The sequence below is a fragment of the Medicago sativa genome, chromosome 8 (assembly GCF_051527215.1).
Source record: "Medicago sativa cultivar Bolivia chromosome 8, Bolivia_mono, whole genome shotgun sequence".
Lineage (NCBI taxonomy): Eukaryota > Viridiplantae > Streptophyta > Magnoliopsida > Fabales > Fabaceae > Medicago > Medicago sativa.
In genome coordinates, this window is record NC_140756.1 from 41,921,065 (window position 1) to 41,946,363 (window position 25,299).

The 25,299-nt window shown below is 34.5% G+C and overlaps 2 protein-coding genes across 2 annotated transcripts; one reads left to right on the forward strand and one right to left on the reverse strand.

Annotated features, from left to right (window-relative positions):
* On the reverse strand, positions 1–1,791 carry PRPS20 (chloroplast 30S ribosomal protein S20). Its single transcript, XM_085732590.1, has 2 exons — positions 1,447–1,791; positions 1–458 (listed from the first exon to the last, which is right to left on the reverse strand). Exons 1-2 carry the CDS (start codon positions 1,741–1,743, stop codon positions 228–230), a joined length of 528 nt encoding a protein of 175 aa, XP_085588716.1. The 5' UTR covers positions 1,744–1,791; the 3' UTR covers positions 1–227.
* A 4,588-nt stretch (positions 1,792–6,379) lies between these two features.
* On the forward strand, positions 6,380–24,834 carry LOC146899229 (ARM repeat superfamily protein). Its single transcript, XM_085732591.1, has 17 exons — positions 6,380–6,470; positions 6,584–6,647; positions 6,810–6,918; positions 7,012–7,074; positions 9,241–9,344; positions 11,693–11,759; positions 11,880–11,951; positions 12,227–12,388; positions 13,138–13,211; positions 13,303–13,400; positions 15,262–15,369; positions 18,155–18,261; positions 22,441–22,578; positions 23,532–23,579; positions 24,138–24,252; positions 24,378–24,478; positions 24,602–24,834. Exons 1-17 carry the CDS (start codon positions 6,410–6,412, stop codon positions 24,689–24,691), a joined length of 1,581 nt encoding a protein of 526 aa, XP_085588717.1. The 5' UTR covers positions 6,380–6,409; the 3' UTR covers positions 24,692–24,834.
* Positions 24,835–25,299: the final 465 nt, after the last annotated feature.

Genomic DNA, 25,299 nt, shown 5'->3' on the forward strand with positions numbered 1-25,299 from the left:
TTTTAGCTAAAAGTACTGCCATTAAGATTAAGGAGGCATGTAATGCAATGTAAAGAAGAATACAACAATGACTAATTACGGAGATGCTGTAAACATCAAAGGGAGATTCTCTACATATGATAATACACTAAACCAATTTGAATTTAAGACAGAGAACACTAAAATACAATATTTGAACAGTGAGAAAAATGTGCGTTAAGTTCTCACTTTGGTACATATAAAAGGATTCAGACACTGGCTTGAGGCACAGGGGCATACCAGCCATGATGGATCTCTACTGCCTTCTTTCTTCTGGCAAGCCGAGACATGCGATTTGCTCCTGTGTTTCTATGCAAAGTTCCCACTTTCACTGCTTTGTCAATTATAGAGTATGCCTCTCCAATCATCTTCTCAATTGAGGCAATTTCTTCTGCTTGTGCATCAGATTTCTTTTTAAGCAACTCCAGTGCTTCCAAAACCTACAAACAATTGAAAGTAAGATAACTAAAAAATCATTCCTGCAAATAAAACTACACGTTGGGGTTGGTTGTATAGATAATAACAATTCATGTTAACTTGAGTTTTGACAAGAATAATCAGTATAAGCACCTGCAATTATAACATCAGCTACCATGTCAGGGATTCTTATTGTTTGTGGAGTTTCATTATCTTACAGGTGAACTCATTTTTAAATTCAATATTAATTGTATAACAATTTGACTTAGAAAAGCACTATCATAGTATATTACATCAACAGTCACACTAAAATATTATTATCGTATATAATCGTCAGAAACTAGAACTAAAACATGGACACTTCTCCTTCTAAACTGTTGAATTGTCAAACATGTTTCCAGTACCACCTAATTTGCGCCTCCAGGGTTCAGTAACTTGAAACAATCATCAGAAAATGTTGCTTCGGCATAACATTTTCCATTTTCTCTCCCACTATCCCATACTCCATCATATTATCATCTATTTCTCTTTCACTCCCTTTTCTTGCATATTATCAATGGTCCAAATATTCTCAAGGAATGTTATATGAGTTACACATTATGGGTGATTATGATTATGATTAACATCACTCTATAACAAAAACAAGAACACAACACCTGGGTCTGACACCTAAAATACAAATCATGTTTTCAAGATGAAATTGGGTGATGACAATGGCGAATAATTATATAACTTGAGCGAAGGAAAACCATGTTACTCAAACTTCCCTCTAATCCCTAAAGCTATGGAATCAATTTTCAAGCACACATAACATTTCATGTTAAAAGACGCTTAAAAGTTAAAACCATGTTATTATAGCTATTCTATGAAGAACTGGCACAAACACAGACACCGGACACAACACTGGCACCAACCAACACCAACATGCCGACACCAATAATAATTTGAGAAAATGACATAGCTATGATATAGTAATAAAAAATAAAATAGTTCAAGTTAGAGTTACGGTACCTTCTTGGTACGGGTTCTAATCTCGGATTTACGAGCTTTGTTGTAAATGCGACGCCTCTCAGCCTGACGAGCTCTCTTAATGGCGGAATCAACTTTCTTTGGAGCAGCCTCGCAAACAACAACAACACCACGCTTCTGCACCGTATTCAAAGATAACATACCTTGTGAAAGGACTCTAGATTGGGAAATGTTTCGGGAGAAACTTAGTGAACCGGAATTTGAATTTGATGATGAAGTTAGGGTAAGATTCCTCATTTTTGAAGGAAGGTTCAACAATGAACATGAAACTGAAGCCATCTCTATCTCTTTCTCTGATAACTCTCTATCTATCTCTCTTATCCCTTCAATTTCAATTGGATGAGGAGATTATGAAATAAAGGATTGCTGAACTCCGACGAGTAAGATAATCTCCATACTACCCCTTAACTGTATTTCTTTTCCAACAAATAAAAAAGAAAAAAAAAGTAAAATAGACAAAACTAATGCATTGCAATTTTTTTAAGAGAATTTATTTTCTCACTTCTCATTTGATTTTCAAAATTCTTATAATGTTTTTTAAGTGAGTAAGGTAAGAAAATAATTTTTTTTATTTCTTTTTTTTTTTAGGGTTTTTTTTTTTTATATTTCTCTTTCTCTTAGTCTAATGATATGGGTTTCAAAGGTCAAACCCAACTATTTTATAGATTGTCTAGTCTGGTAAGGAAGTTCACTTCAAAAGCATCAAAATGTCCAAACAAATATCAAATTTATATGAGGTGTTCACCTTGACATAAAGGATGCCGCAACACAAAAATGTACCCCTAGTTCCATTTCAGGAAACTAACCCACTTTCACATCGGGATTCTATAAGCACTTACATGTTTTAGAATTCTTAGCATCATGGAACACATTAAATATAATCAGCATCATCGTCTATTCTAGGTTTAATTTTCCATGAAGAATTGAACTTATTTAATATGAATTCAACATGAAGATGCTAACAATCAAGAGTGTATTATTTTTTAGCTACACTATAAATAAAGGGTTTTCCCCAAGAGTGCCTTTTTGGCACACTACCTAATTTTGGCACCAGAGTGCCTTTTCAAGAACACCGCTCGTAAGGAGAAGAAACACACGACTAGAGGAGAAGAGTGTCATCACATAAGTGAAGAGAATGCTACATGTTCAAGTATTACACAACGTAAGTTCGCATGAGAACATTATCACTCATCTTGGGACCTCGTAAAAAATTACATAAGCTTAAGGATCTAACTGACATGGTGAGAACCAGAAGTCAAGTTCAATCTGAGCATTCTCAAAATGAACCAAGTCATTAAAATCATAACTTAAACATGTGAAACGAAAATCTAAAACGACAAGGCGATCAATGACGACGCAGAGTCTAGTGTAAGACTCGTAACTTAGAAATAGCTAGTCTAAGGCTTTTGTTGTTGATTTTATTTCATATGTTGTTTATTGGCTCAGTGTGATTCAGTATACTGTAAAATAAAATGTTTTGCTGAGCATGAAAAATGTATGTGAACATGATTTTATAACTAAAGTTGTGAGAATTTATTTTCTGCATGAAAATAACTTCAAGTGATTATTGGCAACGATAGACAAAATTTCATCTACTGCTTATGTTGAACCAAAATGGATTTTATAGAATGTCTTCGAAGTTTTGATGATAACAATGTATAAAAGAATAATTGGGTATGCTAATATGTGTTCAAGTGTGCATGACTATAAAATTAAATTTAAAGTATTAAATAGAATTTTCTTTTTGAAAGAACAAGGTCATGAGCACATATAAGAGCATCTGGAACTTATGATTAGCCGGAGTTTTGGAACAAACTCTAAAGAAGTCAAACATTTGAAAGTTAGAAGATTGAAGAGTACAAGTATCTGAAAGACTTTAGAGTCTGAAGAACATGTCAGCATCAGAAGGCCTCCGACTGAATTTGTCGTCTTCTAAAGGAAGATCACTATCAGACTCTGAAAAGTACGGGTTGTCCTCTTTTGATCACGTGCATAAACAAACAAATAACTTCAAGGACAAATGGAATGAAACAGATAATTTCCTTTTGAAACTGTTATGTGTCATCTCTCTCTCTCTCTCACACACACACACACACTCTCTCTCTCTCTCTCTCTCTCTCTCTCTCTCTCTCTCTCTCTCTCTCTCTCTCTCTTGTGTGTGTGTGTGTGTGATTTTATCCGCTACTAACCGAGGCTTAAAGAAAGATTTATAGAGAGCACCACAAAGTTGTGAGATTTTGGTCGAAGCTCCACCTCATTTGAGTACACCTAAATTGTTGACAAATCCACTGTTAAAGCTATCTTTGAATCACATGCTCTACTTATGAAGGAAACCAACTAGTGAAATAGGCTAAGACTAACCCATTGGTTCAACAATAAGGAGTTATTGTTGTCATTCCGAAGTTGCATTGATTATTTAAAGTTAGGAAATGCTAACACGTGCCCTTAGAGCACATGTTAAAGTACCAAAGATGGAATTTATGCATTAAAAATTGTGCAAATTTATTTTACAAAAGATTAAAGTTTAACTTTTCTCAATAACCAATTGCGTTTTGCGAAAACCTTAAATGTGCCTTATAACACGACCCTTTAAAGTTTAATGATTTATGAATCAGCAATTTGTACGATTATTGTCAATTTCAACGAGAATTTTACATGTACGTATAAAAATTTACGGGGTATTGGCTCATAAGGTTGTAAGGCGTGAGATTTTGTGTGAATGTTACCGCTAAAAAGATTCAATTTTTTTTCTTTCAAAAAATTACTCCCTCCGGTCCTATTTATAAGAGAAATTTGGGTCAACAAAAGTCAATGTATCTAGTTAAAAATTAAGTCCAAATACATTAACTTTTGTTGACCTAACTTTCTCTTATAAATAGGACCGGAGGGAGTATTATTTAATTTTTTTTTATCCCCTTATGACATGACATAATGTTTATGATCTTCACGTAGACCATCAACGACATTGTTAAGATGATTAGAGTTGGTTAACTGTTAGTTAGAGAGTTATCATTAGTTAATGTAATTGATGTATATAAATAAATAAGAACGTCAATGTATTATTTACTTATATTTTTTTAATACAATTCGGTATAAATTCTACAGGTTTTCTCTATGTTTCAATCTATCAAACCTACTTTTATGAAATGAATCTTCATCTCTATAATGCTCTAATCTGCCACACATCATATTCACTAACGGAGAAAACTAGACAAAATGACATATTTATCAATTTCATCAGACTTTTACATTTTTTTTTAATTTGAAAAAAGATATTTGTAATTTGTACTCCCTCCGTCCTAAAATGTAAGCAGAAAAAAAAAGCTCATTTTCTTTGTCCGAAAATGTAAACAAAAAAAAAAACAAATGTTTATCCTATTTAATCTTGTTTTTTTTTTTTAAAAACCATATTTTTTTAGGAAAAACTTTTACTTATTGTCATAATATTAAGCAAATTACATTCAATTTTCTCTCTTCCATTTTCTCCATAATCAAGAGTCAATGAAAATTGTTTTTACATCTTTTTATGAAACATATTTTAAAGAAAACACATAAAACTATACTCCAAAATCTTATCTTTTACTCCATCCGTTTCAAAATACATGTCGCAATTTTACAACGTGCATTATTCACATAGTTTACCCTGATTATATTTTTTTAACTAATATATAAATAGAAATGTTATCATGTAAGATGTTGTTTGATTTGTCTCAATGAATATTTTCAAAATATCAAATTTTTATAATTTTTTATTATGTATAATTAAAGATATTAGTGATCAAAGTTGTATATTAACATATGTGCAGTAATTGACTACAATATATATATGGAGAATGTTAACCAGTGCCCCCGGGCATTGGTTAAGCACCAAAAGAAGGATGTTGTTTAATCTGTTATATATATATATATATATATATATATATATATATATATATATATATATATATATATATATATATATATATATATATATATATATATATAACAGAGATAGTAATTTTCTTAATAAGTGTGATTTGAGTGTTTTTTTGTTACAATTTGGGACGGATGAAGTAATTTGTAATTTGTACTCCCTCCGTCCCAATTTATAAGCAAAAAACACAAATTCACACTTATTAAGAAAACAAAAACATACACCCTCCGGTCACTAATATAAGCAAAAATTTACATTTTGCATTCATTCAATTAATGATGTATATATTCTTTATTATAAACTACATACATCATTTAATGAATGAATCTAAAATGTTAACTTTTGCTTATATTAGTGACCGGAGGGTGTAGCAGTTTGAGTTATAATTTTTTGTTTTTTCCTTGGAATAAATTTTATGGAAAGATGTAAAAACGATTCTTATTCGGTCACATTTATAAGCAAAAAACAACCTTTTAAGTTCATTTTATATGTAATATATCTAGCCTATACGAAGGTTAAATACATTAGATATTCAATGAACCTAAAAAAAAATGATTTTTTGCTTATAAATGTAACTGAAGAGAGTATTTTAGGACAAAGAAAATGAAATATTTTTGCTTTGTATAATTTTTGGGAAATTAGTCACTTTAGTCCCTGAATCGGAAGGGATTCGTCACTTTAGTTCCTGAAAACATATAAATTGCAAAATAGTCCTTGAATGTAGACTTTGTTAGTCAATTTAGTCCCTGAATGCAAACTTCGTTAGTCAATTTAGTCCCTGATTGTAGACTCCGTTAGTCACTTTAGTCCCTGAAATTGACCATGCAGGGACTGTTTTGCAATTTCTCTTCATTCAGGGACTAAAGTGACGAATCATCTCCCATTCAGGGACTAAAGTGAACAGGTGTTGCTTGGGAGTGAGAAGCATTACACGTAGAACATTTATTGCCACGTCACGCCGCTTTCTCCCCTCTTTCTTCTTCTTCTTGATTCAGGAGTCAGTGCCGGTGTTTACACAGCTCGCTCGCAGATATGGACGAACAATCCTCCCAACAACTCCTTCAAGCAGCTACCGATTTCGCCAACTACCCTGGTTAGTGGTTTCTCTCTCTCTCTCTCTCTCTCTCTCTCTCTCTCTCTCTCTCTCTCTCTCTCTGCGTTACAATATAATAATCCTCACTCACTTTCATTGATTTCATTTTTCAGGTTCTCACAGTGATGATTCCGCTACAGATTTTCTCAATCGCTTCCCTCTTCCACTCATTATCAAGTTACTTCAATCCTCCTTCTTTTTCTCTATTTCTTTAATTCAATCCATTCTCACCGCACTACCTTCTCAATTTCATCATGCATCATTTATTTATGCTTTTATTGTTATTAGGGTTTTGTTCAATGCTGTTGTTGATTTACGACAAATTTGTTAATTTTGCAGTGCATTACATACTCAATTTGATGTACCTGGCCTACAAACTACACTAGTTCTGTGCCTTGAAAGGTTATTCAAAACAAAATTCGGTGCTTCTCTCATTCCACAGTACATGGTTTGTCATCATTTATGATTTCTTCTCGTAAATTGTAATAAGTTATTATGGTTATGCTTATTGTTTTGATCTTGTGTTTTTTGGTTGGTTCAGCAATTTGTTCAAGTTGGTCTGCAGGCAGATTCTCAAGCAGTCAGATCCTTAGCTTGCAAAATAGTACGTCAATATATACCAAATTTATTTAAATCCTTGTATAGTATGTACAATGGACATCTATTGCCTCTACACTCGTGAATAAAGAGACAAATTTTTTAAGGGTCTTACTAACAAGTGTCCTGACGGGTCTTGCGAATATGGAAATAAGTTTTTTTTTTTTTGTGTAGAAAAACTTACTTTTTTAAACTTTCAATGTTATGAGTACACCCTTCCCAAGATTAAACTTCCTTTTTAAACTTCTTAGCAAATGCTGTTAGGACACTTGTTAGCATTTTCCCTTTTTTAATAGTAGAATCTATTTTGCTTTCTCATTAATTAGAACTTTGCATTTATTTTTCTTAAATGTGGTTTGACGCTTCACATTGTGCTCTTTTGATTTTTTTATATATGCATGCATGTACGTGTGGGTTTCTGTCCAACACTGGTTGCATCTTTAGGATTTTCCTTACCATCATCCAGTGTTATCTATATGGTGGATGGCGGTCTGTGGCGGAGGCCCAAAATTCCGAAATTTTGGCCACCTTGAAAGCTCTGTTGTGGAGGAATATGGTGGGTTTTTAGCCGTCATTCACCATACCAGCGACCTCAAAATCCGCCACCAATAGGCGCCATGGCGCCACCATAACCACAATTCGATAACACTGCCGTCGTCATAACACTGGTCAAGTTCCAGCCAAAGAGTAACCATGGTGTTGTAATAGGTCCTGACATTTTAGGCTCGTTTTGACTGCGAGAATCAAGTTTTGAGATTAAAATACTATGAGAGGAGTTCTCCAAGTCAGAATAGAAATTATAGACTGCTTCCTTATATCCTTAGCTGATGGCAAAAATAAATATGGCTTTCCAAATGTGAGTTCCATTGAATTGATCAGCATCAGCCACACTATGATGAGATAGTTTTTTAACTTTCATTTTTAAAATGACTGGTCACCTGATCGGTCTTTCCTACTCGAGTACCGTCTCCAGTCAAGTAGTGGAGTTTTCCTTTGCCATCGAGGGCTATGAGAGATGAAGCTCTGACACCATATGATTTTTGGGAGAGTGGATGAATATTAATAGGAGGGATATATAGGTAGGGGAAGGAGTGATCTGAACCACCCTAATTACAATTTCAATATAAAGATAAGGTTGGGGGCAAATAAAGTAGAAACAGATCATATCAGAATAACCTGATCTTGATCTAAACTACCTATCCTAATTGAATTAAAGGAAAACAACAGATTGGAATAATCCGATCTTGATCTTCACTACATAACCATATTTCAAAATTTAAAATGAAAGATCATACAACGGTACAACTGTTTAGGGCCGTTAGTGGTTTGGTTCTGGAGGAAAACTGAACCAAACCATGTCGACAGTTCAGGAAACTAAATCAAACCGCTAATATTTTGAGATGAACTGAACCAAACTGGTGCTATAGTTCGGTGAACCGGTTCTCTATTTTCAAACCAAACCGAACTGATATCATTTTATCCCGAACTGTTTCTTTTGGTGAACAGTTCTTTACCAAATTAAAATCTGACTCTTAAAACAAATTCAAGCCATTCTGAAAAAGCTACTAATAAAAATACGGCCCTTTCTAATGTCATGATCAAATCTTTTAGCTCGAATGATCAACCAACATATATCTTTACAAAACCTCTAAGGGTTCTCAAGTTCAACATATTTGTCCCATGCTTGGAGAATTCAACTTATATGCTCTATGTTGAGGGGAAGTGTTGAAAATAGAAAGGAAACTGTTGGATTAACAACATTTAATGCTTATGTTCATATACTTTTAGATTCATGTATAGTGTCTAGGTTCATTCATATGCTTAAAAAGTTGCGCTCCTATTTATTCTTCTTGAAAGCATATGATGCAATCAATTCACAAGTGCACACTTGTATCAATTTTTCCAAAAAGCATATCAGGTAATCAACTCAGAAGTGTAGACGCACAGATAACCAATCTGATGAGTGCTAATTTACTCAAGGATTTTATATTTTTAAGTCTAAATCTTCAAAATCTCTCTTCTCAACTTTCTTATTGAAGAGTGTTAGCTTTGGAACTTAATAGTAAAACAGTGGTTAGTCCAAGACAAATGCTCTTCAAATGGAATTGAGACGGTTTGACAATTATCTATGACTTTCTGCTCCGGCAAATAAATATTTAACTGATTTTTGCAGGTCACTTCCCTTCTGGAGAATCTTGACAATTCTTACACAGTTGCTGCTCATCTTATTAAAGAATTCAACATATATCCACTTTTGCTTGATTGCCTTATCAATGGGTAAGTAGATAAAACATTATATGTGACTCATATCATTGTTGCTTTGCCCTAGTGTTTTGTTTCAGCAACACATGATCTTTTATTGTGCTACTTATTGTATCACCGGTAAATAGCTAGGGGATTAGGTTAGCTTGAATGATTTAGTGCCAATTAGATAAGCTGAATTAATTAAGAATTCATTTGTAGATCATCTTGACATCAAGTGTGTATTGGGAACACTAGTATAAGATAGTTCAATATAAAAAAATATGGTCAGTACCAGGTGGTTTAGGTGAATCATACTGCAAGATTTCACTATATTAATGCTGGAATTCAGGCCTGTATCAAGGTAATTTCAGGTCTTGGGTTCTGAAACAACAAATAAGAAAGAAAAATGCAGAAACAAAAGTGTGAAAATATAAGAAATTATCATATGATATCTTTGATTTTATGTTAGAGTATATTAGTTTATCTCCTAGGATTAGTTTCTAATCTTAGAGTGTCTTAGATATGTGCGCGCGCACACTCACACACCATTAGAGTCAGCAATGCTCGCCGCACGTGACATTCACTCGCAGCTATTTCCACCGTAGCCTCTACCATTTTGTTTGTCACTTGCTGCTTCAGTTTTGCCTATGTTACACTTCGGGGTCCATCGTCTTTGCAACACCTTCTTTGAGACTGATGTCTTGCTGTTTGACTATGCTCGTTTCTGCACCTGCGATATGTTAGGATATAGAATAGGAGAGAGGTCTATCCTCCAATGGTTTCCCTTTCACAATAGAGTCACTACTCTATTCACAATGATTACAATAGGAAACAGTTTATGCATCTGGGTTCTGGACAAGTTTTCTTATTTTGGCTTTAGTTTATGTTCTGGTCTCCCTCACTTGTTTTGGTTGTAGTTTTGTTCGTATTTCATATTTTTTATTTTTTTTGCTATTCCACCATTGTTGGAGGTTGGTTGCATCTCTTTTTCTGCTGGTTCTGTTTAACAGTTTTTCAGACATCATTTTCCCTCTGTTAGATTTCTAGGAATATCATGGATTCTATGAGAGAGTTGAGAGAGATTTCAATTGAATCCTTTTTGATTCTTCTGTATTTTTCACAACTGAATTGATTACAATGGTTAGGATCTATTTATGGTTCCGTGTTACGGTTTCTGAGCTAACTAACTTGCAGTTAGTTTCTGAAATCTAGGATTAGTTACAAAGGGAAAACATAGCGTAAGGACGGTGTACAGTAGATACAGTGAGTCTTAAGCATAATGTGAGATACTTCAACTATCCAAATGTTAGTTAAAGCTATCCTTTAATACTCTTACTTAGAAATCGTGGTTGGGCCTAACACAAAACCACACAACCTCACAAAACCGGCTTGTGAGGTGATGATTGCCCCCACTTATAAACACATTGTCAGACCATCTCATATCCGATGTGGTACTCTTAACACACCTCCTCACGACCAACACTATTGGGCTTGGTTCATAGACATAAATGGTGGGTGGTCCGATAGCGGAAACCTGATAGCAGGTGGCCCAATGGATCTTGAAGAGGCTCTGATACCATCTTAGAAATCGTGGTTGGGCCTAACCCAACCTCACAGAACCGGCTTGTGAGGTGAGGATTGCCCCCACTTATAAACACATCGTCATCTCATATCCGATGTGGTACTCTTTAACACTCTTCAACTTGTGTAACGACTAAGCAGACAATGTCATAGGCTGCTGCCGCTCTTATTCAGCTCACTTTAGTGTTCTCCACTAGCATATACCCTCATTTGCTATTGTAGCACTGTTTTGTATTTGGGTCTTTTTTCTGAGTGTGTGTTTCAGGCCTTTCTTGCTACTGTTGGTTCGTTTTTTGTGCTGGGGGATATGTTCTGCACATCTTTTGTGCAATGTCTCTTCGTATCTTAGTTTCTTTGCTTCTGTTTGAGATTTCTTCACTGCATGTAGTTCAGCCCTGCTTCTCCCTTTAGGTTAAGTTTTGAGATTTCATCGAACCTGCTCTGATACCAACTTAAGAGTTATTGATAAAAATTTCTGAATGCTTGAGTAATTTGCACTGAGCTGATCTTCTATTTATACACTCCTAGCAATAACCACAATATTTACAAGGAGATTAATAACACTGCCACTTCCTCAATGCATAAATGATATGCCCTAGATACATGGCTAACTACATACAATAAACTGAAATAATTGCTATGACTCGCGCAATACTTACATTAATTCCAACCGTATGTATGTAATTAGTAATGGAACTGATACACAAACACATGTATGTCTGTATATATTCTAAGATATGTTTTTGGCAGTTCACTGGTACAATATATTCTTCGATTCTCATATCTTCTCACATATGCAGAAACGAAGAGGTGGCAGCTGGGGCAATCGATGCAATAAAAAAGTTGGCTAGTTTTTCTGAAGGCCTGGTAAGAAGTATTTTGTTGTCAAGTCACCTAGGCTTGCATACTTTTACTTGAATTGAAGACAGGTGATCAATTAACACCATATTCTTCATGATTGCTGTTTGACATGCAATACTATTGCAGGACATAATCTTTCCATCTACCAAAGGAGGTGATACAGACCTTGGGATTGTAGCATCACAATGTTCATCACTGGTATGGCTACTGATATGTTGATGCACGATTATGCAATCATTAATGCATATTTTAACATAAAGACTATGTTGAGGGTTTTAACTTGATTTCATGAGGAGGTTCTGGAAAATAAGCTGATCTCTTCTTTTCTTATAAAGCTGTTGTGATTTATCTTTTTTTATAATTAGAGAATATTTTAATTTTCTTATGTCATGCATTTTGTTTTGGTGTGTTTCACCTCTTGAGGGAACATGCCTTAATGTCCTACTATTTAACCTTTTACCATCCTGATTTAGGGTCGAGTTCGTGTATTGGCTTTGGTGGTGAAGCTTTTCTCTGTATCTATGTCAGCAGCATCTGCCATATGCAGTTTAAACCTACTTACACTGTTGGAAGCAGAAATCAGAAGTACAGATGATACCCTTGTAACTTTAAGTGTTTTCGAGCTGCTCTATGAGGTTACCATTCTCTCTCTCTCTCTCTCTCTCTCTCTCTCTATATATATATATATATATATATTTTTTTTTTTTTTTTGTCTGTTGTCGTGGCTGTATATGATACGATTAGATATGATCTTTAATTTTAGTTTGTGATTGCAATTATTGTAATGCAATTAGGATTTTGATTTTGTACTTTACTTTTTGATTTGTTTCCTTATTTTTTTAACTAGGGTAGCCTGATTAGGATCTATATATTTGTCAGTTCTTGCAATACAATTAACATGAATGAGTCAAATCTGTCTCTTCTATGTTTTTATGTTGGTATTAAAGCTTCTGATCCAAGTGGGTTCTGCATCCGCGTTTAAACTCTAGTCACTATCACTGCATGGCTTGTTTTTGGCACCTTCACGAAGCCCTCAGAAGTGCAAACCACTAATGTAGCATTTGTCAGACTCTAGTCAGACCGTTGATCGTCACTGCATGTCTCTTATATGTTTTTGGCACCTTCTGACTGGTGACCCTACCAGCAGAATTCATCTTTTCCTGATTGGTCTATTCCCAAAGTTTGGCCATCATTGAAGCACCAATCACTTAGATTAGTCAGCTCCCCTCTTTTACTTGCCTATTATGAACTTCTACGTTGACTTTAAGTGTCTATCACACACTTATAGACCGGACAGAATTTACGAATTATTAGCAATTATCAATTGCCCAATTTATATTGTATGCATATTTACACTTTCTAACTTCTACTGAAATGGATGCAGCTAGCAGAGGTTGAGCATGGTACAGAATTTTTGTCAAAGACGAGCCTCTTTCAACTGCTTTCATCAATAATTAGGTACTTATTATGTGGTCAACAATATCTTTTCCCATAGAGGGTTTTGTGAAAATTGATTTTATAATTTAATCACATGTTTTCATGAGGTTAGCGACGATTTCAAGGATTCAATTTTAAGATCAAGAGCAATGATGATAAGTGGAAGGCTACTATCCAAGGAAAATACATACTCCTTCATAGATGAACCATGTAAGACTTGCATTTTTATCCATTCGGTTCTTTTATCCACCAATATTTGTTGGAAGATACAAAAATTTGATTTTATTATTTTCCAACTAAAACTCATGTACTTTGAGTTTGAGGTGCATATGATGCACATTGAGATATTGTATAAGGAAACTGAGTATTTGTCTTTTGAAGTAGTTGTCCTTTACATTAAAAAGTTGTCTCGTGATTTGATGAGTAACAAAATGTTAGTTTGGTCTTGTACGTCACCTTTATTTATATCTTGTGACCATTTTAGTAATTAGCAATAAAATGGATTGCAACTATTTATTTTGTTGGGTTTCTCACTTTTTAGCATATCAAACATATTCTTACCTCTGTTTGTATGTCCATTTTAATTGGAATTATGGGGAAAAGACATCCTAACTAATGTTTTGAAAACCGGACAGAGGTCGAACTAGTGTGACCTCCGGGCCATTGTTCAACCGGTTCAACCGCACTTGAGCCGGATAATAAATACGCTAACTATAATTGAAATTAAGGAGCAACTAGGTACAAATACGACAATATTCAGAGTATTACCAACTAGAAATGATCAGAAAACAATAGAAATGAGAGGATTACCAACTATATGATAAGAACCACCAAAATCTAAAACCAAGATTCCAGAGTAACATAGGAAAACAATAGAATTACCAAAATGAGCCAAAGGGGTTGTAGAGGGAGCTTTTTTAACCATCAAACTACAAACAATAACTAACCTCAAACATGTTGCAGTAAAGTGGGTAACAAGAAAAATCAACCACTAATTACCAAGAAACTTAAATTTGGCTCCAAGCAGTTGTAAAAATTACAAATGCTCAAACACAAGAAAACCTAAAAGATATGACCTATAAGATAGAAAGGGTCCAGTACAACCCAATCGGTCTAGCGACCTCTGGCTGCATAACAGACTGATGGCTGGGCTGGAGTCAGAACTAGGTTTTGCTCTTACATGGCTGCTGAACCAGAAAAATTGAAAAAGGTGCTATAGTACATAAGATTGAATAACGTATTTCATGTAGAATATAATATATAAACACGAGGCTATCCTAATCAGTCCCTAAAGATTAAGGAATAAAATCAACTAAAAAGGGTAAAAGCTGATTGTTATATTTTCTCTACAAAGAGTATATTTGTAACAAGCTTAAGGCTTAATAAGCTTTGGTTTAAGGGGAATTGTTAGAATATAAGAAAATGTCTTAGAATATCTGAAGATTATGTTTGAGTACCGCAGACTAACCCCTAGTAGAAAACTATCAAATTAGTGTTATAAATAGGGGTTCGTGTTTTGTATCAAGTTACTATCAAGTTGATAATATCATATTACACCATAATTTAAACTTCTTTTTTTCTCTCTATCCAAATCCATAATTTTGACATGGTATCAGACCCTGGGGTTCTGTCCAGGGACGCACCTTTCTGGTCCTATCTTTAGTCTTGAGCTTGCTGCTGCACATTTCTTTCTGGTCATGTTCCTCGAAATAGGAGCCTACTCTCCTAGAATTCAACAAGGATAATACCTTAGCTGATATTGATATTGTTTTCAATATGTCAACATTTACAACTCATTTTTAGCCTTTACTGTCAGCTGTCCTTGTAATTCACATGTTATTTTGCAAAATTTAGAAAGAAATAAAAACTGCTGGTATTACGCAGCTTTGATCAAGTTCTCGTTGTCAATACAGTCTGTCTCCTTGCAGGGGTTGTTCCAGTTTTTTTTGTAAAATGTCCATCAGCTTCCCATATTATGTTGCATAGTCAATTAATTATTGTTCAATAATTATTATTAAAGGGCTTGAAATAGTTCGCTGATATATATGCATTGTTGCGATGTTGATTTCAGGTGCTAAAATTGTTATTTCATCCATTGAGGGTAGACTTCAGTCCTTGGACCCTTCAAATAAAGATGAATTTGAAACTGCACTTGAATCGTTGGGTCAAATAGGATTAAGTAAGTATGTTGTATTATGATTACGAGGATTGTGACAAAGATCCGTTGCATCTCTTTATAGGAAAATTGATTTTTTTTATTTATCCTTTTGCACTGGTGAAATGTGAGAGAAAAATTCAAGGAGAGAATCTAAGTAATTCTGAATTTTTAGTTAAGTCACTCAAACAAATATGATACGGAGGTTTTACTATGAATGACTACAGAAAATAATAGATAAAAACAGAAACAGTGACAGCTTCTACAAATACAGGAAATAATAGATAAAAACAGAAACAATGACAGCTTCTACAAATTGATAACTATCAGTTAAGATCTAGCAAAGAATGATTGTCACATGGAAAGGCTTTAGAAGTGGCAGTTTGAGTTAGACTAGAATAATAGTATTGTTAGATTTAGCCTAGAGGATGCTTCAAGGTCAAGAATACAAGAACCATCTCACTAAAAAGGTTGAAGATGTGGATTCGGTTGAAAATTCTACATGGAAAAAGATTGATGCTCAGTTGTTCTGCAGTATCTTCAAGTCCACAGTTCATCGTAACATCAAACCGATATTTTATCCTCACCTCACGCGTGAGTCGTGTGGAGTTGGGCTAAGAAATTCACCGATTGCTGAATATCATCAATTTGAAGAAGATAGATGACTCTATTTTGACATATATTGGTAACACGTATTTCTGTGTACAAAAAAATGAGGGCAACACTGGAACTAGCTGGGAATGGCGAGTCCGAAGAGACAAACAGCAGCCTGATTGGGCAAGGAGAATCAGATGGTGGGGTCAGTTGCTGGAAAATTCATCGAAGTGGGTGGCGGGGCTGTATGTAACTGAAAGAGATGAAACTAGTTGCCAAATTTTTTTTCTCGCTGGAGCATAGTGGGTCCATGGTCAAAAAGTTGGGTTGGCTCTCGATAGAAAGTAGAGAAAGTAAGATAAAATGAGAGGCATATGCTGAAACAATGTGTCTGAATACATCCTGAAGTTTTGTTATATAGGGAATTACACGATTAATAGTATTAATTACAAAAGAAATGTGCTACATAACATGCTACGCTAAGAAACTTCTGAAGTACCCTAACATATATTCACAACTATTCATATGATTAACGAGTTCGTCTTTCCGCTATTATCTAAAAAAGAATAGAAGTTTTGATGAATAATAAAATTGTAAAAAAAGTTCAAGTGAAGAATAAAATTGGAAGAAAAAAAAATGTCACAACAAAACTTAATATCTTTTTTATATAAAAATATAGTGGCCGTGTGTCAGTTTCTCTTGATTTGTATTTGGATCTGTGATGCTTAACAGAAGTTTGATCTAAGCTTTGTTTCTCAGAAGATATTCAGATACATATCGAGTTCTTTTCGTAGTATTTTGTAAATCTTTTTGTGAAGCGGGTAATCCTTAGCTAGCTATTGTCCGTGGTTGAAAATAGTTGTGGATTTTCTATTACAATTATCAAGAGTCAATGTAACCGAATGCAACAAACGGCGATTGCAAAGTGCAATTATGTTATCAGATCCTGTTGCTCCCATCAAGTATATATTGGTTACACACATCCAATATCCCCATAACCTATGCAGAACATGGGAAGTAAGAAGGGTTCATTCAACATGTTGTCAACAATGTCCCTTCAGCACCAGTTCAACTTCTTGTTTCCATATAAGAAGTTATTTCATCCAATTTTTCTAAAACTACATTGAAATCTAGGAGAGAGTATCTGAATGGTTCGTAATTCTAAATTTTCTGTTAACAAATTCAAACAATCTAATGCAAAGGTATTTTGTTGATGATAGTTTATTCTTTCTATTTATCACCTTTGATTTAGTTTCCTTAGATAGTCTTTAGTCGTTTCCCTATTTCTTTATTTTGAGAGATCTTAAATTCTATGTTGATTATTGTTCAACAAATCATGGACCGACTTATTCCAAAGCATATGCTTATAAGTGAATGTGCATTAATAGTTGTGTCTCAACAATGATTCTGACAATAACTGTAATCATTCTAACATATCCAGTACAACAATAGATAACCAACTAACCAACTGCTATTACTCTTTTCCGACACATTCAACAGAGTTTAGCACTTTCATAACCAATGTGGGACCTCATTGCCCAGCTTGATCTATTTAATAGATAGATACCAAACATTCTCTATTTATAAACGAGGTTCTCAAACTTTTCACTGGACAGTCCTTCAGTTGAACGACTCAGTAATCTCCTTAATGAAATGATGATCAATTTCAATATGCTTGGTTTGGTAATGTTGAGGAAAAGTGTGCAGAATACTAATAAAAGATTTACAGCGCATTTGTCTATGATTAAAAATGAAGTTATTTAAGATTGAATTTATTTATTTATTTTGAGACTTTTATTTAAAGCAGAAAGTATTATTGGGTTGGTTGAAAAGTGAAATAACACTCCTTTTAAATGAAGTTAATCACAACTTTGTTCTAAGTAGTTTCTCAAAATGATAGAAACCTGAATTTTCTTCTAGATTCTGACTATTTTCAAATGATCCAATATGTACACTAAATCTTTTTAAAAGCAATTTAAAAAAAATTAAAAGTGGTATGTTCAAACCACTAGACCATGGGTTTATATTGTTTTATTGAGAGTCTCTTCTTAAAATATTACAATTATTTTTTTAAGTTTTTGGGATTGTAGCTATCAAAGGAGTTACAATGTTACTGTTCCAATAAACTCGAACGACTCCATTGTTTTGAATGTTTTACGAGATCCTCGTCTTTTATATCTACTATAAATTTTAATTTTGATTTTTGTGATCATAGCTATCAGAGGAGCTAAATTACTACTCTCAGGCACATCACCTGCTGCTAGACATGCTATTGATGCTGCTTTTGATCGACGAGGACCAGAAAGGCATGGTAGACAACTGGTTAGTGAACTGGATATCTTTTTTGAAATTTTTTGAGGCTGCATAAATTACTGCAATTTGATGCTCCAGTTGTCACATCTTTTGCTGTTATTCAAAAACTTGTTCATATGATTTTGATGAGCATATTTGCATCGAGGTTTAAACTGTATATTATATGTATCGATATCAAATGCTTGCAAGCATTTTCGGCAGTAATGTTATGGCAAACCCTGAAATGTTGTTCACAGTTGATTGGAATGTGTTATGCCCCCTATAGAAGATGAGAGTGATGACTCCCAATAAGGAAAGTAAATGAATCTGTGTTCATTGCCAAATGATGACATCAGCTTTATATAGCTGAGCCTCATCTTACACTAACATAAGCTTAACCTAGCTCTGGGTTGGGTAGAAATGCCATCACAAGCTAGCATGATATTGGATAGGAAAATAGTAGGATAGAATAAGGACATTATAGGTTTTTATCTTATCTTTTCTTATGTTTGAAGCACACAGTAGAACAAACCTGATAGTATTGTAGTATATTATCGTGTTATATTTGAGATAAACTGATAGAACCCTGAGTTCCTGTACATGTGTTGGCCCAATAGTTGGGCCCGATCCACACAAGCACAACTTCTAGAAGCTGTGAGAATACAAACAGTTATAATAATTAGGCAGAATTGCAGTTATTAAAGAGAGGGTAGGATAGAGGGTTAGTCATTAAGGGCAGAATTTCAGTTATAGAAGAGAGGGAAGCCTAGAGGGGGAGGCATTCAGCAAGTTTGCTAAGAGTTGTTTAGGAGATAAGTTCTCTCTGGTATAGGAGCTTAGCTCTGGTAGGAGTTCCCTGAACTCTGGTTTATCCTTTCAGTTTTCTGTTTTCATAATTATAAGAGCTTTGAGCTCATCATTTTCCTGTTAAATAAATACAGTGTTACCTTCAAATATCTGGGTTCTATCATAAACCAAATAATAACATGATATAGGATAAAAATGAAAAATTTAAAAACTATATATAATATTTTAAAGTTAATCTTAGAACTTGAATTAGGTCTAACTCAACATCACAAAACCGGCTGGTAAAGTGAGAGATACCTCCCATCAACCTGTTAGGACTCATTCTACGAGGCTTGAAGAAGCAGCCCCTACATTCAATGTCACCGACCCTCTGTTTTGGGAGTGTGAAATGCAGATTCAGACCTTTTGTAACTCATTGTAATCAACTCCACCAGATCGAACCATGGTGAACACAGTTGGTGGCAGAAAAGGAAGAAGACAAATCTGACCATGACACATATTTAGACAAAGAATGCTTAGTGCAAGATCTAATAGCTTTTCGAAGAGCTATAGGAACATCTATTTCAGAAAACTCATGATGACACTTAGGGAGAGAAGATGAGGACTCACCTAAGTTAGGATGATCAGTTGGATTATCACTTGGTTCATATTCTTGATAGTGCTGGAAATTCAATTCCTCGTTTACGTTCTTATAGTTTGTTTTCACATTGACCTTTCCTTTTCAAAGACAATCACTAGCAAAAATGAATTTGACAGCCCGTCGAACTTCTGATTTTTCCTATGATAAATAAACCCAACAAGTTCGAGTATGGTTCTGAATAAAGTTACAAACTGTCTTTTTGAAAAAGTGATTATTTTATTCAGACTCCAAACTTCAATATGAATAACCACAAATGGCTTTGATTGTCGGCTGTGTAAGTAAAGAAGAGCGGTGATGTTTTGCAAATTGACAAGTTTCATAATGAAGTAAAGATGGGTTCTCCCTAGAAAATAATTTAGTAAAAATTTGTTTCAAATACGGAGAAATTGGATGTCCTCACCGTATGTGCCATAAGATAATGTTATTATTCTTAATAGAAATAGAAACTGATTCGAAATGGTACATAACCTCTAGAATGAAGTCCATTATAAGTGGGATTGACACCACGGATATGGTATTTACAAAATTACTTCTTTGTGATATAGAACAAAGTAGTTTGAGACAAGATTTTTTACAGTTGGTAATTGTTCTTTGTGATTATGTTATTATTCTTAATAGAAATAGAAACTGATTCGAAATGGTACATAACCTCTAGAATGAAGTCCATTATAAGTGGGATTGACACCACGAATATGGTATTTACAAAATTACTTCTTTGTGATATAGAACAAAGTAGTTTGAGACAAGATTTTTTACAGTTGGTAATTGTTATTTGGTGAGCGTAAGTGAGCTTGAAGGAGACTGTTTCTTTTGATTATGAGTACTGACCTAGAGAGAACAACCTTCATTTCCTCCCTTTTTCTTCAATTTAGGAGGCTTGCCATGGAGCTTCTGACATGTTTCACGGGTATGCCACAGGGGTTTGCAATACTAGCAAAATGGTCTTTTTCCAACTTCCTTTCCCTCCTCATTGTAGCTCATGGTAGCAAGAGCAACAGAAGATGACTTACCATCATCGCACTTTTTCGAGCCTCTTCTCTCCTAGTGATAGAGAAAGTTTTCCTAATCGTTGGCAACAAAATCTTTCTAAGTATTTTACCTCGAACATCGTCAAAATCGACTATTAAAACCAGTAAGAACACAGCCTATCATTCACCTGTCTTGTAAGAAATAGCACATCGTCCTTAGTTCATTTCCAATTATTGTCCCAACAAAGATCCCAATTTCTGCATAAAGTCTTCAATTCAATATAACAAGTAGTTACGTTCTTGTCACCTTGCTAGGCATGACACAGTCAGGACTTGAGGTCTGAGATCTAAGAAGAATTATAAATACCACCACGTGTGTCGTTGAGAGCCTTCAAAACGTTTTTTGGTAATGGGCAAAAACTTAAAAGGCTTTCTAGTTACGGGCTCTGTAGTGTTAACCAACCAAGTTATAACTATCGAGTTTTCAGGCATCTAGAATTTGATATTTGGATCTGTTCATTCAGGTTTGTTCACATCTCCCATGGGAAATCTACCTATATTTCCTTTGCTTTCTAGTATCAATTTGAGATTTTGAGCCCATGCCATGTAATTTTTCCCATTGAGGTTTGAGACGCCCAACATCGATCATTAGAGTATTAGAGGATCGTTTGTCGACGTAGAAATTGGACAAAACAAAACACTTCCTGAAAATCCACTCAGTCCACCGCTGACGTGAAAACTGTTTTGATTGCCGTCACTTTCTAGGTCGTCTTTTCCTGGACTGTTAACCTGGATCGCCCACTGCCAATCACACACGGGTCACCGCCAGAGCCGCCGCCAGTCATGCCCAGTTCACTGCTGTCGCCACTGCTGTTGGTTACACTTGTCCATTACATGAACCACCATTGGTCATATCTGGTCCTTCAATAACATATCGCTGGTTTAATATGCTATTGATCTCAGGGTCTCAGGTTCAGTTCTCTCCGGAGCCAATTTTGGTAGGCTAGTTTGGCTTCTTCAGAAAGAAAAAAAAAAAAATCGACATATTGCTTGTGGCAGTTCCCATAAGAGCCTACTTCCACGCGCTACTGACACCATGTAGAAAGTAATGAAATAATAATTTGTGCTTTATTAGTACAATCTTGTACAGATACAGAAAATGCAATACTAGTTGTCCCATTAATTAGGACTAATAATGATAGCATCAAATATGATCAAAGAGAATGAAATAAAATCACGAAAAATAAAATCATATATTTCCCTTGATTTGGTACACCACTCGTCAGATGCAATTTCTAGTCTCCCATATGTTTAGAGAAGACAATTGTTGTTCTGAAAAGCTTGCTTCTTTTTGTGGTGTGTTAATCCTAGTTATACTTGGTGGGATTCTTTTCCTAATCTGATTAGGGAAGATTTTGTTCATAATAGGCTGTTTATGTCGAACTTCAGATTTCGATCTTCATGATTTTTTTTCATGGGTTTTGGTTTATGACCCAATGATTATATTTTCCTTCTCTCTTTTTCATTTTAGTGAAAATTTGGTGTCTCTACAAATGATTGTTAGAGTCATTAGAGTTAACATAGTTGGGATCTCTAATTCCATCATGATGCTTCTGTACTCCAATCTAGTTTATCAATCTACATAACATTAACAGTTATTTGATTTTGAGATCCAAAAGTGTATCTCATTTATGTATTTGTACAGCTCTTTTAAAACAGCAAAATAAATATTCAGATTCGATGTAACTTTATCATCTCTTCTAGCTTACATGATTTCTTCAAACGCAATCACAGGCTGCACTGCATGCTCTAGGAAACATCTCGGGTGAAACCAGATCTGAGAATGACGTCATACTTGATGCTGAAGCAGAAGAAAACCTGCTTCGCTTACTTTATGAAACAGCATCCAGGAGCTCAAAGCTGACACCATCGGTCATTTTTTTGCACTCTTTAATTTCAAATGCTATTTGCTGGTTAATATTTTTCTAGTTGCAGTTGTGTATGATTGTAAGTTTCTATTTAAGCTAAAGATATTCGGCATACACTAAACTTTTTCTAGTTGTGGCTTTGTCCCATCTTAATCATGACTCGGCCAGTAATTGAAAATTTCTGATCTAAATCAAAAAGACCAGGCTGAGCATTGTCTTTCTATCAAAATGTGTGAGAAAATTTACCATCCTCCAAAATCATTTCAGATATACGTATCTGAAAAAAAAAACTGTTTTTATTAGAGATATGGGTGGTTCGGCAAAGTCGTTTTACTGAGCGCGACCCACTTTTATTTCTTTCATTCCTTTCATCTAAATATAATAATTTAGAACATCTATTGTTGCATATAACAATACAGAAAGTTTGTAAAGATAACTAATAGTCACACTGAAATGTTTTGAAAGTGAATAGCAGAAATACTTTATTATCTTATTCAACAGGACATGCCCTTCTTTATTAGAGGTATTTTATTAAAGCTTATTCCTTAGATTAAGGAAAGATAGGAACAAAAGAGGAAACAAATAAATATAACTTTTTTTAAGTTTAGAACTAAAAATCAAAAGACCGATTTCTCAATCCAGAGATCAGAAATGTCTCCCAACTTTTCTACAGAAAGTGCATCTTGGTCAAAAGCCCTTGACAAATAATATTTTTATAGAATCTTACCCAACAAATGACCCTGATTAAATAGCAGTTCTATCACTTCCAAGATTTTGTTGATCAGTTACTTGTAGGCTGTAGTTTTTGATTGCATTTTACCCTGTACTTTATGAAAATTTGATGCTGTTAGAACCTAAGATCCTCTAGGGTACAATGTTCATTGAGTTGTCTTGCATGAAAGCTTTATGCATCAGTTTTTAAACACTGGAACCTCACCATTATCATGCAAATTGCAGGGTCTATTTCTATCAGTTTTGCAGCAAGATTCAGAAATCCGTATAGCGGTGAGACATTTAAATGATTTTGCATTTCAAGTTTTACAAAGCATGCTTGAATGATTTCATTTCAGTTGTCACCTGAACATAACATAGCTTTATAAGTCAATCATTTTTAGTAATTTCAATTTCATATGATGGAAATGAAATCAGGTCAATATAAAACCCAAAACTCAATTATGTAGCATTTAAATATTTCAATCCCAATAATATCATCAAATTAAGGAAGGAGAGCTTTGATGCAAAGTTATATTACTAGTAGGTTGTAAGTGAAGCCTAAGAATCTTCCTCTTGCTGCAAATACAAGACTGCCTACAAAAAGTTTTTTACCTATTTTTTCTTAGACATCATCATAGAGGAAGCTTTATAGAGCTTTACAGCACTACATTGCACTTTTAGTTACATCAACTTTAGAAGTTAATCTCTGTATACTAGATTTTCTAATATCAGGCCGTTGTAAAGAAAATTCAGGAATCAATAACAAAGCTCGCAGTCAAACTTTTTTTAAGCCTGTCCTTAAATTCACTAAAGAAAGTCTGATGTGATTTTTGTGTGACATATTTTCAGGGTTATAGAATGATAAGTGGATTGGTGTCTCGACCGTGGTGCTTGATGGAGATATGCTCAAGACAAGAGATTATAAATATTGTGACCGACCCAAGTACTGAAACTACAAAAATAGGTCTGTTTTGATTCACATTACTGTGAATATGCATCATGCAATCCATTCCACATGTTTACAGTCCGAATATTACTATTTTATTTTCTTTTGTGTGTATTATTTTAACACAAATCGGAGTATTTCAGGAATGGAAGCTAGATATAACTGCTGCATGCGGATAAACAAATCACTGACACAGTCAAGTAGAGTCTCTGCTGATCCTGCTTTTGCAGGAACAGCTGCAAAGGTTAGATGCCAAACTTTCCCATTATGCATTGCTTGTGTTTGTGTATCTTTTATATCCTAAACAAATCAAGAAAACAGTGTAAATGCTAAACTTTCCGGTTGTGTTTGTGTATCTTGTGTGCAGCTGCAAGAAGCCGTAGGAATGGGTCCGTATCTTCATCATCGAAAGCGTGTTGAAGCTCAACCTATTGTGATGACGGCTGATAGATTTTAGTTTGCACAGCACAGGCTGATCTTGTAATTTTGCAATTTGCAGTGGTGTGGAACATAAACCTTACTCTTTACCTAATAATAGTTTGTTATGACTTCAGGATTGGTTTTTAACAAGTTAAAAGAGCCTTTACAACTTTTGATCTAGACTTGAGCGTTTGGTTTTCTTGTTTTTTTTTTTTTTTAAGACTTAAATTGGTACATTGGTCTGTTAATTAATTTATGAATATCATTTTGGTCACATTAAAACATCCATACTGGTCTCTTAACATTACCTCTGTCGATTAATTTGGTCCTATTATGTTAATTTTAAGAATTCTGCTCTTTACCCAATTGGTTTTGCTCATTCTCAAAGTAAATGACCAAAATGCCCCTGCGTGACTTAACTCACGCCGCGTGAGTTAACTCACGCTAGTGTTAAATTTACATGAGTTAACTCACGCTGCGTGACTTAAGTTACGCAACAAAAAAAACACATTAAAACCCAGCGTGAGTTAAGTCACGCTGGTTTTCAAATCCTAAAAGTGAATATATAACTCACACTAATAAAGTCAAAGCATATGGCTCTTTGATATTAATGCTTGAATGAATTGATTTAAAATAGGAGTATAG